Here is a 16,593-nt window from a genome sequence, read left to right as displayed (position 1 = left end):
AAAGAATAAGGAAGAAGGGAAGGACAAGATGGAGGAAAACTGGTTACGAAAATCAAAGGAGAGGAAGAAAAAAAGAAGGGAAGGATAGAAAGGAGAAGATAGAAAAGAGAAATAAAAAAAAGAACTTGTTATACTATGAAAAACTTATCTTTAGGGGGGAAAAGAGAAAAGAATAAGGAAGAAGGGAGGGATAGAAGGAGGAGGAAAACTGGTTACAATAATTCAAAGGAAAGGCAGAAAAAAAAGAAGGATAGAGGGAAAAAATATGATTGCATTATGAAACACTTATTTTTAGGAAGGAAAGGAATAAGGAAGAAAGGAAGAATAGGAGAGAGGAAAGAAAAAAATAATGGTTACGTTTTGAAAAGCCTTTTTTTTTTTCTTTTTAGCAAGCTTGGGATATTCGGGCTGTCTGTGTACGGTAAGGATTCATTGGTTAAGATTGCGACAGACTGATCGAAGACAAATCCTTGGCATGAGTCTTGGACAAAGCCAAGGTCTATATATGTATTTATATTCATCTATACTTATTTAGCTTTAGATCAAAGTTACCCCGTTGGAAAGGCCGCAGCCTCCGCCCTTAATAGATGAGACAGTGGCTGATCGTAAAGCTCATAACTCATAAGGGGGTGATGTTGGGTTGGCTTCATTTGTTGGTGTAGATACAAACTGTCTCTCAATTTCCAAGAGGTCACTGGCTGCTGGCTGTTAGGGAAAGGTGTGCAGGTCTGACACAAGTGTGCTCAGTTTCAGTGGACGATCTGTATGGCTGTGAAAAAGAAACACAAGAGAGGGAGCGTATGCCAGTGTTTGAAAAGCGCGGAGGAAAACGGACTAAAAATGGCGTCCAAATCGTAGGTTGTCGGTACTCTATCAAGGGACAAGGGACCGTTGTTTCGCAAACTAGCTCGCAGAGGGAGGTGCTTGCTTTTTTATATATATTTCACTCACTGCTATCGTTTACTTGTCCTGTTGCGGCTCCAATATATGACACAAACATCAGAGCAACACTTTTAATCCAGAAAAGACTTTAAAACAAACGCATAGGGCAGATTTTAAAAACAATTACCCTCACGTTAATGGATGTTATGATTGTTTGGTCTGTTGGTCTTGTGTGTGGTCTGGTGGGTAATATTAACAATCACAAGAGGACAAGCTAGGATGAGAGCGGGAAATCAGGGAAATACAAAAAAATAATGGCAGCAGAAAATGGCAAATGCTGGGAGGGGAGAGAATGGAAGAGGAAGAGTCAACCTATTCAAAAAATCTCTATTCCTAGGCCTAAATATTACTCCTATCACTCCATTCTAGGCAAATTAATAGTTTTTCCTGATATAAAAGTCCCCCAGTGCGCATGCGTAGTGGACAGCAGGGTGACATATTTCCGCGGGGAGGAATTTCGCGCAGCACCGGTGAGGAAGAGGCTTTGTTTACATTCATCCCTTCCTTGGAAACCTTTTATTATTATTACTATTTTCTCCTCTCCTCCTCCTCCTGCTGCCCTGGTCTTGCTTGTATGGGTAGGTGATGTCATTGAGCTTATTTTCAGGGGTGGAATATACGAAGGGAAGTGTACTAGAGGATAAAATGGCGGCTTGAGAAGGAGGATTCATTTTTAAACTTTACTATTGAAGGGAAGGAAAGGAAAGGGAATGTAAAGGGAAAGGGACGGGAAGGAAAGGGAAAGGGGGCTAGGAATGGAAAGGGAAAGGAAGGGAAGGGGGCTAGGAAAGGAAAGGGTTGGGTAGGGGAGGAAGGAAAGGGAAGGTTAGGGAGGGAAGGGAAGGGAATGGATAGGAAGGAAAGGGAATGGAAAGGATAGGTAAGATGGGGAAGACTCATTTTAAACTTTGGTATGTGTTTTGAGAGCCATTTCCTTTACTTACTGACCTTTACTTACCTTAATGGGTGACGCTATTGACCTTTATTCGCCGCATTGATCCGCACACATAGGCCGAGCTCTGTCTGACGGAGGTGATGATAGAGTTCCCAGATTGCTCCACCCTACTCCCTACACAAATGCCAAGAAGATAATGTCTAAAAAATTAAAGGTTGAGCATGCAAATAAAATGTTTCAGTTGTAAATTTTCTGCTAAAGCTTCATTATTCCACAGGCCACGATGGTTCGCAAGGACAAGAATACCTTCCTTCACTTGCAGCAAGCCATACATTACGTGCAGCATGGAACATATGCAGAGTCAGTCACACCGGAGGAAAAGAGCGGCATAAGAAAATTAGCTGCCAGTTTTGTGGTTGACGGTAGGTTCTGGATGTCTTTGTCTCATTATTTTAATTCAGATTTACTCATTTTCTACACAAACAAAAAACAACAGTGAAATAGTGATATGGGATCTGGTAGTGTGGTATGGTTGCATGTGTAGCGATGTCTTTTTCTCTTTATCAGGCTCTGAATCTGATGTACTGTTACTTATTTTTGTTTACATAGAGGAGTTTTCACTCTTCGTTGGGCTACTAAAAATATAATTGTTTTTTTCTGCAGGGAACCAAGTCTACTACTGTGGGCCCAAAACAGACCCCAATTCACCTGCACCCCAGAAAAGGCTTGTCTTGACATCTGAAGAGGAGGTCAAAAGGGTCTTGCAGGAGGCTCATGACAACAGTTCACACCAGGGAACTCGGCGAACTCAAGAGAAAATTAAGCAGCAGTATTATTGGCTGTCCATAACAAATGATGTCAGAGACTGGGTATGTTTAATTTGAACACTTGAAGCATAAGGAGAATACAAGTCCATCATATTCAAACTGCTTTCTCCTAGACTGTCTGCTATTTTTTTTACACGTTGCCCTTTCTTACAAATATCAAGCAGTATAAAATGATTAAGAAGAATGTAATAATAGTTAAAAGAACAGACAACTATACCTTTCCATAAACACCTAAGAGTGCTACATTTTTTCCACTCAATCATTCTTTGAGTTACTTTCATGATTCACTTACTTTGGCACAAGTATTTGACAAAGTTTTACTGTATGCCTTGTGAATTCTGTCAGTTTTACACATCAGTGCAGTTATGTTCATTATGCGATTTTCAGATAAAAAACTGTCCCACTTGTCACACCTGCAAGAAAAGAAACCATCTGCCTCCTGAATTCCCTCCCATCAAGGTTGAGGGCCGGTGGGAGGTGCTGAGTGTGGGCCTCATCGGCCCCCTCAGGGAAACTGCTGACAGCAACAAGTACATCATCACCATGACGGACATGTTCACCAAGTGGGTGGTGGCACACCCGCTGAGGGACAAGTCTGGAGCCAGTGCCGCCAGGGCCATAATAAACATGATTCACACCTATGGGCCGCCACTCAACATAATTACTAATCTGGGAAGGGAGTTTGTTAATGAGGTAAATATATTATTATGTGCAGTTGGCAAAATGAGGAATATATATACTGGTTGAGTTACTCTGAAAATGTATGCCAACCAAGTCATTAGTGTTACTGTAACATGTGATAATTATTTTACACCCTGAAATGTGTCTCACTTTCTTAGAGCTTTCAAAACATTTCTTTCTCTGTTTACAAGGTGAACAAGAACATGCCGGCGCTCTTCAGCATCAAGGAAATCATGACATCATCCCACCACCCCCAGATAAACGGGCAAGTTAAAGCAACCAACCGAATAGTGAAAGCTGCCGTGTACAAGTCCTGCAATGCCAACCAGGATGACTGGGATCAGTAAGTTTCATGGCAGTCATAGTCTTCATAAAACCAGGCAGCTCATTGTCATTATTATGGAGTAGATATTGAGTAGATGTTCCCAGGATATATATATTTTTTTTTACTCATTGTCAGTTACTGTAGTCGTCTTTTTCTTCTTCTATTCTACTTCTTCTTCGTTTACCGTCCATCTTCTCCCATTCTTGGACTTGGGTTGGACTTGCAATGATCCTCCTCCATCTTGCTCAATCCAGTGCTGATCCTTCCTCAATTTCTAACACTTCCAAGTCTCGTCTGTTACTGTAGTTCTGATCGTATTACAGGGTCTTGGGATCTGCAGTCTACGGCATCAACACTTCCCGGCACACCACCACAAACTACACTCCGTTCTACCTCATGTACCTCCGCCAGGCGAGACCCCCACTCTTCATAAACACCCTCAATGATAGCCGTGACGATATGGGTTTTGAGCAAGACTGCAACACTGAAATACTCATTGCTGATGCCATTGAGTCGTGTGTGGATGTTAACAGAACTGTGAGTATCGAAATCGTGGATGTGTTTGTGTATTGCGCCATGAAGTAAATGTATCCTAACCTCCTAGAATATTTTGCCATAGAGTATTATTATTGTTATCATTATTATTATTATTTATTTTTTGCACCTACAGCCTTTTCCTTCAACCGTTGTGCCTGAATATAATGTTTTGGGTTCAATGTATTCTTTCTGGAGTGTTAAAAAGTCCCTAAAAGCCATCCACTTCTCTTTTATCATGGTCAAAACCTTAACATCACTGAAAAAAAATAGAGAAAAGGAAAAAAATACAACCACCAGATGCCTACCACAGTCAGATTAATGTGTATCAAACTAAAAAGATACACAATTTTCGTGCAGGCTGTTAAGTACTTACTATTTTGTTATTGAAAGTGGCGGCAGAAAATAAAGAGTGTGGAAGAAGGTCAACCCCATGCAATCTGAGTACGTTTTTATTTTATTATAGGTGGCGGAAAACATCGAGAGGGCGCAGAAGAGGATCAAAGTGGAGCACACCGAGGAAGACGACAAAGTGACCTTCATCATCTCTGTCGGGGACGAGGCCAAGAGGAACAGCGGCAGCAAGGAGAACAGGAACAACATCAAGATACAGCATGAGTGATCCCCTGCCACCACCACCACCATCATCATCACCATCACCACAACTACCATCACCATCACCCTCACAGTCATGATCGTAAACTCCATCACCATCATCCTCACCACCATCACCCTCACAGTCATGATCGTAAACTCCATCACCATCACTACCATCACCATCACCCTCACCATCACCCTCACAGTCATGATTGTAAACTCCATCATTATCATCACCATCACCACCACCACAGTCATGATCATCAACACCACCATCAGCCTCACCATCATGAATATTACTAACCTTATCATCATCACCATTATTGCCAACACGATCATCACCTTCACCACCATCACCACCACAATCGTTAAGACCATCATCATATCCAACAACATATATTTCGCCGAGCCTTTTTTTTTTCCATTTTGGTGCGTGTGTGTGTGTGTGTGTGTGTGTGTGTGTGTGTGTATGGAATGTTTTCTCGTGTGTGTGGGTGTACATACGAGGATCTTTGTTTTCTTTTTTTTTCCGTCTGTTCTTCTCTTATCGTCATGTTCACAAAGTCATACACCGATGGAAAGGAATATTTTGTTAGCTTTATTTCACCACTATCCCGATGATCCTTTAAGTTTCCTATCCATAAGCAAGTCATTATTCTTCCGTACTCTCTTTGACGCAGCAGTATAATGTGTTGGGGTAATAAATAGGATGAAAGTTGGAAATCACATATTTTTGTCTGCCTTCAGGACCCTCAGTTAGGATTGTTTATCTTTATGTTGCAATGCTACAAGAGGTTAACTGAATGTACTGCCGCTGAGTATGGTGTAATTTTTATGGTGATTTGGGGTGATGTTTGAGTCCCCCAAAATGCTAATTCAAACAGGCGCAGGCCCACTAATATCTGGATTAATTGACTTGTACTGCAATCCAAAATACTGTGTGTGTGCCTTAGCTGAAGTATTTCCCTGTGAGGTTTAGTTTGAGTTAGCAATTACTTTTGTTTTCAATGCTATGGAATATATTTTGTATCCAGTACAAATTAAAAGAATATTTCTCTCCTAAGCAATATTTACCTTGTGAAGGATAGTCAAAGCACTAAGTGCATATTCTATTTGGTTGAACATAAATAAACTTTGAGCAAGTTTAATGTTTTGTTTTTGGAGGGAGAGACATTGAAGCACTCTGCCCCATTCATCCACATTGGGCGAGTCTGCTGTCAGCGACGGGTGCAGGGCAAAGCATACAGGACCTTTAACCCAGTAGCAGCGGCGATCATGTTTCTTAAAGGCCCCTCTAAGCGAGAAAAATGAGAAAAAATCATCACTCACGCAAACCATTTCATAATATATATCGACGCATTTGTGATCAGTTTATGCATCATCTATTTTTGGGGGTTTATATCATGGCAAAAATTTGGCCCGTTGCTGATACACAGTAAAGCCGCAAATTTGTCCCGTCGCTGCTACCGGGTTAATGCTTGAAGGAGGAAGGGCCGCCTGTAATGAAACCAGATTGGCGGGTCCATTTTGGTGTTGGCTCCCATGGGTCCATTCATCCCCATTCCTCCGCCACACAGTCCTGACACCTATTTTTTCCTCTTGTATGTTACCTATAGCTAACATATGAGAGGAAGGGTTAGGTGTTCGGACTGTGTGGCAGAGCAGAGGGGAAGAAAGGATCCGTGGGAACCAACACCACAATGGACTCGACAATTTTGTTTCACTATAGTCCCTCTTTTTTTTGTTTTGGGTGTGACTGGGGAGGTACAGAAGTGGTGCCCGGCCGCAGAGCCAGGCCCAGGATTGACCTTCGGAGGGCTCTACGTGTGGGCTCCTGGAACGTGAGTCAGCTAGGGGGCTTCACAAACCTAGAAGTGGCATTTTAACCCGTCCGCTGCAATTGGCACGGATTTCACCTTCACTGGTAGCCTGGTAACATATATACTCCCAGGTCTTTCTCTGCCTCTGTGGTGGATAGTGGAGTGTTTCCCATGTGGTACTGGCATGCTGGATATCCCCTCCCAAGGTGCATAACTAGTAGCAGCCACTTTTGTTCCATTCCTGTAGCTTGGTGAGGTCTTCTTGTAGGATATCCGCAGTTAAGGGGTTAATAATTGCTGGGATGGACTGTGCAGGGAAGGGGATGAATGAAGACAACTTTATACTTACTTTTCTCACTTTTTAGAACTTGGCACTTGTGATAAAGATAGAGGAAGATAATCAGACACCAAGCACTTGTGACTAGTAGTATGTATTCACAGAAACATTCGGTCAACTCCATAATGCAAGAGTTAGCCAGTATCCTTGTTCTTTCATCCCTCGTAATGGTGGACTTTGGAACTAAGGCGAGTAGAAGAGGAAGAAGAAGAAGTAGAGAGAGGAAGAAGAAGAGGGACAAGAAGAAAAGACGAAGAGAGAGAAGGAGAGGAAGAGGAAGAAGTAGAAGAGAGAAGAAGTTGAGAGAGAAGAAGAAGAAGAAGAGAGAAGTAGAAGAGGAAGAAGAAGAGGGACAAGAAGAAAAGACGAAGAGAGAGAAGGAGAGGAAGAAGAAGTAGAGAGAGAAGAAGAAGAGAGAAGAAGTAGAAAAGGAAGAAGAAAAAGAAGAAGAGATACATGAGTGAAAGAAGAGGAAGAAGATGAGCAACAAGAAGAACAAGAAGATGGAAAGGGAGATGAAAAAATGAGTAAGACTGCTTCGTACATCTCCTTCCTATGACTTAACCTCGTCAACAGGAAAGCAACCGTACAGCTCTCAAATTACAGCCTCTTCCATTTAGCGTAACCCGCTTCTGGGTCGTGATCTGTAGAGCCCCTTGATAGATAGAGTCCCGACAACCTAAGATTTGCAGACATTGTAGTTTAGTACCTTCATAGTTTAGTGCCATTGCAGACATTTTTATCTAGTATCTCCTTAGTGCTTTCCTCACGACCCACAAGACAGACAGACAGACAGAGAACTAAGAGATATATCGGTTCCTCTACCCAAGTCTGGTGTCCATTTCACAAGACAGACAGGCAGACAGACAGACAGAGAACTAAAAGACATATCAGTTCCTCTACCCAAGTCTGGTGTCCATTTCTCAAGACAGACCGGCAGACAGACAGACAGAGAACTAAGCAACATATCAGGTCCTCTACCCAAGTCTGGTGTCCATTTCTCTGTTTGATATGGTGGACAATCTCTTGCATCTCTCAACCATTTCTGGACTTACACATTTGATAAAGCTTGTGCAGTCCCTTCACAGACAGACTTATTTTTCATTCCATATTATTTAACCATTCATCAATCTCCTTTGCCATGAACAACAAACTCAGGCCAAATCCACTTCGGTCACAGTCTGCCTTGATAAAGCTTGTGCAATCCCTTCAGAGACAGTCTTATTAAGCATTCCAAATTATAACCCTTCATCAATCTCCATAAAAAAAAAAACTCAGGCCAAATCCACATCAATGTCACAGTCTGCCTTGATAAAGCTTGTGCAATCCCTTCACAGACAGTCTTATTAAGCATTCCATATTATTTAACCCTTCATCAATCTCCATAAAAAAAAACTCAGGCCAAGTCCACATCAATGTCCCAGTCCGCCTTGATCAAGTCCGCTGCCCTCTCAGCGATCATGATGGTGGCAGCGGCTGTTCCCCCCGACACTATTGCTGGCATGACCGAGGCGTCGACCACTCGCAGCGCCTCCACCTCGCGCACCCTGGAAGGACGTGGCATGGCTGACTCGGACAGGCATAGTGAGGTTAGTTATGCTGGTTTAAGTTTGTGTCTAGTTTTAACCTGGTACCTGCAGGGATCATGTTTCTTAAAGGCCCCTCTAAACGAATTTATGAGAAAAAATCATAATATATTTCAATGCATTTGTGATCAGTTTATGTATCCTCTATTTTTGGGATTTTTATGTCAAGGAAAAATTTGGCCCGTCGCTGGTACGCTGTAAAGCCACAAATTTGGCTCGTCGCTGCTACCGGGTTAATGCTTGACCTTACCTTAGTCTGTCATCCACCACAGCGAGAGGGTCACTTGAGGGCCCCATCTTGCAAGTGCCAACAGGGTGCCAGAAGGATGATGCCATGTGCCGGATGTAGCACCTCCAGTAGCCATCCTCGTCCCCTGCCTCGGCCTCCTTGAAACATCCCGGAAGAGGCTGTAAGAGGTGAGAACATTACTGTGTGGAGAGAGTTGTGTTGGTCCTCCCCTCCCCTTCCCTCCTTCCCTCCCTTCTCCTTCTCTTTCCTCTTTCCTAACAGTCAAGTTCTTCAAAACAGGAGACAGCACAGTGGGAGATGAACTGGCAGGGGAGATGAACTGAGAGTGGCAAAAAGAGGAAGGAGGTCAAATTTTGCTACTGTCAAATGGGAAGAAATGAGAGGGATGAAAAGAGGGAGGTGGTCAAATTTTGCTACTGTCAAATGGGGAGATGAATTGAGAGTGGCAAAAAGAGGGAGGTGGTCAAATTTTGCTACTGTCAAATGGGTAGAAAAATTGAAAATGACAAAAAGAGGAAGGTGGTCAAATCTTGCTACTGTCAAATGGGGAGAAGAATTGAGTGACAAAAAGAGGGAGGTAGTCAAATTTTGCTACTGTCAAATGGGTAGAAGAACTGAGTGACAAAAAGAGGGAGGTGGTCAAATTTTGCTACTGTCAAATGGGGAGATGAATTGAGAGTGACAAAAAGAGGGAGGTGGTCAAATTTTGCAACTGTCAAATGGGGAGAAGAATTGAGAGTGGCAAAAAGTGGGAGGAGGTCAAACTTTGCTACTGTCAAATGGGGAGAAGAATTGAGAGTGACAAAAAGAGGCAGGAAGTTAAATTTTGCTACTGATTTGAAGTCTTGTACTCACCTGGTTATGAAACTGAGCCCCGAGTCTTCTGAGTGCTGTCGTGTGGCCCATCTTAATAGCAAACTGTATGCCTGGTGGAGACGAACACATTGACATTAGCTGATTCTTAAAAGCAGTGTGTGTAGACTAACTGACTGGCCCACTGCTGTCATTACAAGGTGAACTCGAGTCATGTACAAATATAGATAATTGAGGAAACGCACACATACATACAAGCTGGTCTATTGCATCCCTTCGGCCCCCTCCCCTTCTTTCCTTTCCTCCCTCCCCTCCCCTTCTGTTCCTCATTAGAAGCTTAACTCAATCCACTTAAAATATATAAGTACATAAGTAAACACACACACATACACTCACCTTTGATCAGCATCTCTAGGTCATCCTCCTGGGCTAGGTATTTAGGGTCAATTAGGGGCGGCACATCAGGGTCGCTGGACTGCAGGGTCACGGAACCGATACTTTTCGGCCGCAGGAGAGATATGAGCAACGTGAACCCGGCTCTGCCCGCAAGACGGCTGTAGTACTCTTGGTAGGCCTGGGGGGAGGGGATAGCTATTGTCCCTGGGGTTAAGGGTTCCACAGTCCAACACAGGGTCATGTAAGCAATCTAACCAAGGTATTCAATCCTATACTTTCCATGGTGTTAGATGTTTTACTCTGCATCCATACTAGAGCAATTTGTCACTGGCTGAACCCGCTTTCTTTCCTGTAAAAAAATAAAAAAAGAATAGAATAGAAAATACAGTGTGGCTTTTCTTACAGTCTTGTCCATGCCGTACGGGGAAGGTGTGAGGAGCCCTTTGTCCGTGTCGAAGGAGACCGGGGCGAGGAAGAGGCCAATATCAGGGTGGTCATCATCCCCGTCCACCCCCGCCTTCACCCTCGCGATGGCACAGTCCTCCGGGGGGGCCGAGAACGAACCTGCGCGACAATGGTGAGTTACATGACATTCGTTGCATTTAGAGGCTGCTATAAATGCTGTCCCCCAAACTACCTTCTTCTCTGACTGACTTCTTTTTCTTCTGGGGCGCCATTATTTTACGGTACAATCAATCAATCAGTCTCTTTATTTAATCCCTTTATGTTCCTTTATGGGGTTCGCCGTAACTTGCTGGCACGGACTCACCCTCTCTATGGCGAACGTACTGGTGCATCGCCGTGGTGTTGAACAAAGGTCCGAGGGGCGGGGGGCTGCCGGGAAGGGTCCACACCAGCCCATACACACCCACATGGTCCTGGAGGTTCTGTCCGACTCCTGGAAGGTCAGCCACAAGTTCTACCTATGGGAGAAACACTAGTGGGAATGCATACCTTGAAATGGATTAGTTTTTTTTTTTTTTTTTTTTTTTTTTAGTAGAGGAAGCAGTTCAAGGGCAAAAAAAGAGAAAACAATAATGAAAAAAAAAGCCTGCTACTCACTGCTCCTACAAAGAGTCAAGAGGAGTGGTCAATTTCAGGAGGAGAGGTGTCCTGATACCCTCCTCTTGAAGTTTGAAGAGTATAGAGTAAACCTTCAAGCTGATTGTGGGAAACACGAAGTCGTCATATCCATAGTTAGTTATTGGTGATTTGCATTACTGGCGTATCCTTGGGGTGCTTACTTGATGCTGCTTTAAGTGTTCCTTAGGCCCCACACCAGACAGCAGCAGTAGTTTGGGGCTAGCCACGGCCCCGGCACTGAGCACCACCTCTCGCTCAGCTGTCACGTGGAAAGTCTGGGGGAAGGATGCGATGAACGGGGATGAGGAGGCAGACATTTATTTTTATTCATTTATTTTTTTAGAGTAATGGAGGCACCTAAAGGGCGATAAACAAAATCAACAACAATAAAAAGTCCGCTGGATGCTGCTCCAACAAGAGAAAATAGAATGAGAGGCCGTAAGAGGTCAATTTTAGGTGGAGAGCTGTCTTAACACTCTCCTTTTGTCGGCATCATTTGGACAAGCAACCCTCCATGACTTTCATTAAGCTTAAACAGACCCCACCTTCTTTTCATGGCTTGTGGCAAAAATTGAATGACCGAGAATGTTGTGGTTTCTTGTTTTCTTATAGATTGTAAATGTCAAAGCGATTCCAAAACAAGTCCTTGCTCCATTCACTTACCTGCCCCTCGTACTCGAACAGCACACCGATGGCTCTGTTGCCCTCGAAGAGAATCTGTGTGGAGGATGACATTCAGTTAGTGGTGGAAAATGCAGGTCTTCCATTGATATACAGTTCGCTGCTTATAAACTTAACATTTCCTTTGAGGTGCTGTCTATAGTGCTGGCTCTCTTGAGGGGCGAATTATATTTATAGTGGGTACCGTGATGTATGACTCTTTTAACCCCTTGACTGCGGATTTCCTACAAGAAGACATCAAGCTACAGGAATGGGACAAAAAGTGGCTGCTGCAATTCAATGAAGAAAAATGTAAACTCATGCATCTTGGGAGGGGAAATCCAGCATACCAATACCACATGGGAAACACTCCACTATCCACCACAGAGGCAGAGAAAGACCTGGGAGTGTATGTTACCAGGCTACCAGTGAAAGCCAAATCCGTGCCAATCGCAGTGAACAGGTTAAATCATATGACACTGAGACACACTACACTGCCCTACCTATCATGCATGCTGCCTATCAGTGCCTCACAAGTGCCTTCTGTACCTTGGCGACAGGAGCGCTGTGGAGGATGTGGAGGTTAGACCAGGCCAGGGCGGGCTTGAGGTACGCCCCAGCGGTGGAGGACCTCATCCCACCCCTGATGTTGTAGTGGGGCCGTGCGAACCCTGTAGTATCAGGGGCGGGGTTACTTGTGCATTGGATGACTGACCGATTTCTATTTGGTAAAGAATACATTTATTTTTATAGTTGTTTAGTTATTTTTTAATTATTTTATATCAGAGGACACGGCTCAAGGGCAATAAAAAGAGTAAAAAAAAAAGCCCGCTACTCGCTGCTCCTATAAAAAATAAAAGTAAAGAGTAGCCAAAAGACGGGTCAATTTCGGGTGGAGTCATTGTGTCTTAAATGGCATGTGTTCTACCTATTCATAAATCAGTTCTTGCCTATCTCTTCCCTGTACCTGAATTTATCCACATTGTAGCCATTTCTTAGCGTCCTATCATTTGTTTTTGTACTTAAACATCACTAGTCTATTCCCTTAACCCAGTCTGGTGCATTTTCATAATATATTTCCCTATAAATTTGCACTCCTGGCATATCAAAGCTTATCGTTGTATCCTCAGTGGCATGCGTTCTACCTACCTTCTTGTTGTGGTCCGTTGGGGTCCACAGCACTGTAGCCCAACTCCTCCCCGGCCCTGAGGAAGGCTACCGACAGGGGCCCCTCGCCAGGGTCTGGACTTACTGCCAGTGGTCCGCCCCTCCCGTGGTAAGGCTCTAGAAAAACGGAATGGCATGATTTACAGTGGAGTGATGGCAGGAGGATAGGAGGGTATCAGGACACCTCTCCTCCCGAAGTTGACCTATCTTTCGGCCACTCCTCTTGACTCTTTTGTAGCAGTGAGTAGCGGGCTTTTTATTTTCATTATTGTTTCCTTTTTTTGGCCCTTGAACTGTTAACTCTACTGTAAAAGAAAAGCATTAGGTGGTTCTTGCTGCTGTGGGTAATAGGGTAGTGCTGGTTGGTTCTCTTGAGGGGTGGATTTTATTTATAGTGGCTGCTGTGATGTATGACTATTTTTTACCATGTGACATTGTGACACACTATGTATTATCAAACATTTCGGCACCCAAGCTCATGCATTTGTCAAGGCTTTCATCGGACTCCACACCCCTAATAGAAAAGTGTCCGAGCATTGCCAGATTATCGTACCAAGAACATCATATTGGTTTCTGACTCATGGTTGCTGGAAACAAACACCGATAACTACTGATTTTAATGATAACTATAAATGAAGCTCTTTAAAAGGGTGAGAATGACAGTTTTGGGTTGGAAATCGGCAACATTGAAGTGTCCCTCCTCACCAGTTTTGCCGAGGTGGCCTCCCAGGTAGTCCTCGGCCTTCCTGAAGTAGTAGAGAACACTGCCGTAGTCCCAGCCAGGGTTGCCGAGGTCAGCCCAGTGGTCGTAGTCCCGCTGATCGCCTCTCGTGTACACCATGCCGCCCATGGAAGAGCCCCCGCCCACCACCCGCGCCAGGGGAAGGGTGGCACGCTGAGGGGGTATGGGGTAGTTACTCATTGGTGTGAAAGACAACGATTCACAGGATAACTAAAGTATGGCAATGTGAGGAGCATCTAGTGGGCTTTGTTGCTGCTGTTTTTGTTTCCTTGCCGTTGTCTTCTTTGTTATATAAAAAAAAAAAAAGTGTAGCTGCCTGTAAATATTTTGACAAGGGAACAGCCTCATATCTCCCCTTCTCCTGCCCCTTGCATACAAACCTGCTGCACGAAGCTGCCGAGACGGTTGTGTTGGGGCGTCGTGACATAGTTCCAGTTGTTGTTGCCTGGCACAGAGGCGAGAGGCGCCAGGCCCGGCACGTAGCTCTCAGGCGGTGGTGGTCCCCCTGCCTCCAGTAGTAACACACGCCACCAAGGCACCTCAGCGAGCCGCCCGGCCACCACGCTGCCCGCTGAACCGGCCCCGACTGTAGGGAGAGACGGAACAAAAAGACTGTTGAGAACAGATTGATAGGCATGTCCTGAACGCGGCCCCGTCACGCTATTTATATATATATATATATATATATATATATCTATATATATATATATATATATATATATATATATATATATATATATATATATATATATATATATATATATGTATATATATATATATATATATATATATATATCACCTTGCCGACACCGATACCGATACTAAAGATAAAGGTCGATACTGCCGATACCGATACCCATTCTATGCGCACCTCTAATATATAGACTACAAGTACATAAGTATATGTATAGATAGGTAGATGATAGATAGATAGACAGATAGGCTACATATAGATATGTATATATGAAGTACGTACATATCTATATCTATACAGATAGATAGATCAGGTTGACTTGAATTATATAGACAAGTTTGATTACATCGAGACGAAAAAAATGGATTTGTAAGGGATTGACATAATTATAGGCCTAGGGTTTTTCTGGCGCTGGCGCCATAAATAACCGCTGGTCGTGGGGTGTCAGCAAATGCGAGCAATGCGCCGGGCCTGAGAGGGACGTGTTTCAGGCAAGACCTCATAAAAAAACCCTCATTATGTCTTAAGCCTGGCTACCGTTAGCTCACCCAGACTCATCACGGCCAGTAAGGCGCGTGGGTTATGTTTACTTGTCAAAACCATATGTTTCTGGTGCAAGCGCAGATGTGAGGCATTGCGGTTACGGTTATGCCTCAGTGCGCACAATACTGAGAGAGAGAGAGAGAGAGAGAGAGAGAGAGAGAGAGAGAGAGAGAGAGAGAGAGAGAGAGAATGGTGGTGGTGGATGCCCTTATAGATAGATAGACAAATAGGTGTTTTTTTTATGTTCTGATAAGTAGACACAGAGAGAGAGAGAGAGAGAGAGAGAGAGAGAGAGAGAGAGAGAGAGAGAGATTCCAATTACGACCATTTCTCAAGGCCACTGAGATTAACCAGATTTTCATGGTCAATTTTTCCGTTCATTATGCAAAAGTCTGGTAAAACTCTCGCTAGCAAACACCAACTGCAGTACCAATACGTTATGAACACTGAAATACCGATACGTTCAACTGTAGGCTAATACCGATACGTTTAATTAAGAATACTGCTATACCGATACGTTAAAAAATGCTGAAATACCGATACGTTGAAGAATACTGAAATACCGATACGTTCAACTGTAGGCTAATACCGATACGTTTAATTAAGAATACTGCTATACCGATACGTTCAAAAATACTGAAATACCGATACGTTAAAAAATACTGAAATACCGATACGTTGAAGAATACTGAAATACCGATACGTTCAACTGTAGGCTAATACCGATACGTTTAATTAAGAATACTGCAATACCGACGTTCAAAAATACTGAAATACCGATACGTTTAAGAACACTGAAATACCGATACGTTTAAGAATACTGAAATACCGATACGTTTATAAATACTGAAAAATACAGATCTGTTTAAGAATACCCACTAACCCACACTTACCCACTATAAAGTCATACTGGCTGAAAAAATCCTTGGGCCTCTCGTATGCGGTAGAGGCCTCGTCCACCACAGTTTGTAAGACAGCTCGTAGAAGTGGCAGAAGGGAACCCACGAGTACTTGGGCGGGGAAGGCTTGTAGGAGATTGGCTGACATGGTGTGTGTGTGTGTGTGTGTGTGTGTTATTCCCCCTTATCACGTAGATACAGTTAGCTTAAGACACATACACACACACGCACACACAGCTTTCTTTTTTTCAGTAACACACACACACACACACACACACACAAAGATGGTGTTTTTTTGTTCTTATGTGTGGGTAAAATTCGGTCACTGCACTCTATGATTAGACTTTCTTTAATATGTTTTCTTTTGCACTACACGGCTGGTTTTATCACAGTTACTCCTTCGTTTTAATATTGCTGAAAGTCGTATAATTATAATTCACTGCGATTTGTTTAGTTACTCTTTACCGTTGTCACTGTTAAGTTAATGTCTGTAGGTAACTATTTCAGCATTGTTAGTTTAGATCTCTTTCACTCCTGTTCTTATGTACTTATTATCACTGCAACACTCGTAGTTACTTTTGGTTATAAGTGCAGTGTCTTCTTTTGTCACTGTTAGGATGCTGCAAGCGTAGGTAATTTTAAAAGCACTGTCAGTTTAGGAAGTTATCAACGTAAGAATCTTTTTGTTACTTTGGTTATCAGTGCAGTGTCTTCTTTTGTCACTGTTAGGATACTGCAAGCGTAGGTAATTTTAAAGGCACTGTCAGTTTAGGAAGTTATCAACGTAAGAATCTCGTAGCTA

General features: G+C 43.3%; 1 protein-coding gene across 2 annotated transcripts; it reads right to left on the bottom strand.

The window, feature by feature from the left end:
* Nucleotides 1-7,036: 7,036 nt before the first annotated feature.
* On the bottom strand, nucleotides 7,037-16,593 carry LOC127002151 (glucose dehydrogenase [FAD, quinone]-like). Of its 2 annotated transcripts, XR_007755798.1 has the most exons (14): nucleotides 15,786-16,593; nucleotides 14,036-14,241; nucleotides 13,619-13,808; nucleotides 12,896-13,030; nucleotides 12,296-12,417; nucleotides 11,750-11,803; nucleotides 11,248-11,361; nucleotides 10,773-10,926; nucleotides 10,407-10,567; nucleotides 10,004-10,181; nucleotides 9,650-9,720; nucleotides 8,795-8,952; nucleotides 8,266-8,505; nucleotides 7,037-8,143 (listed from the first exon to the last, which is right to left on the bottom strand). XR_007755798.1 is itself a non-coding variant. In XM_050867811.1 (13 exons), the coding sequence occupies exons 1-13, from the start codon at nucleotides 15,937-15,939 to the stop codon at nucleotides 8,355-8,357; spliced, it is 1,848 nt and encodes a 615-aa protein (XP_050723768.1). In that variant the 5' UTR covers nucleotides 15,940-16,593; the 3' UTR covers nucleotides 7,037-8,354. The 2 variants fall into 2 exon arrangements, 1 of the variants encoding a protein (XP_050723768.1); XM_050867811.1 differs by having other exon boundaries at nucleotides 7,037-8,505.

The sequence above is a fragment of the Eriocheir sinensis genome, chromosome 22 (genome assembly GCF_024679095.1).
Source record: "Eriocheir sinensis breed Jianghai 21 chromosome 22, ASM2467909v1, whole genome shotgun sequence".
NCBI lineage: Eukaryota > Metazoa > Arthropoda > Malacostraca > Decapoda > Varunidae > Eriocheir > Eriocheir sinensis.
The sequence above is the reverse complement of the archived record's forward strand: the minus strand, read 5'-3'. Positions and strand labels throughout refer to the sequence as shown.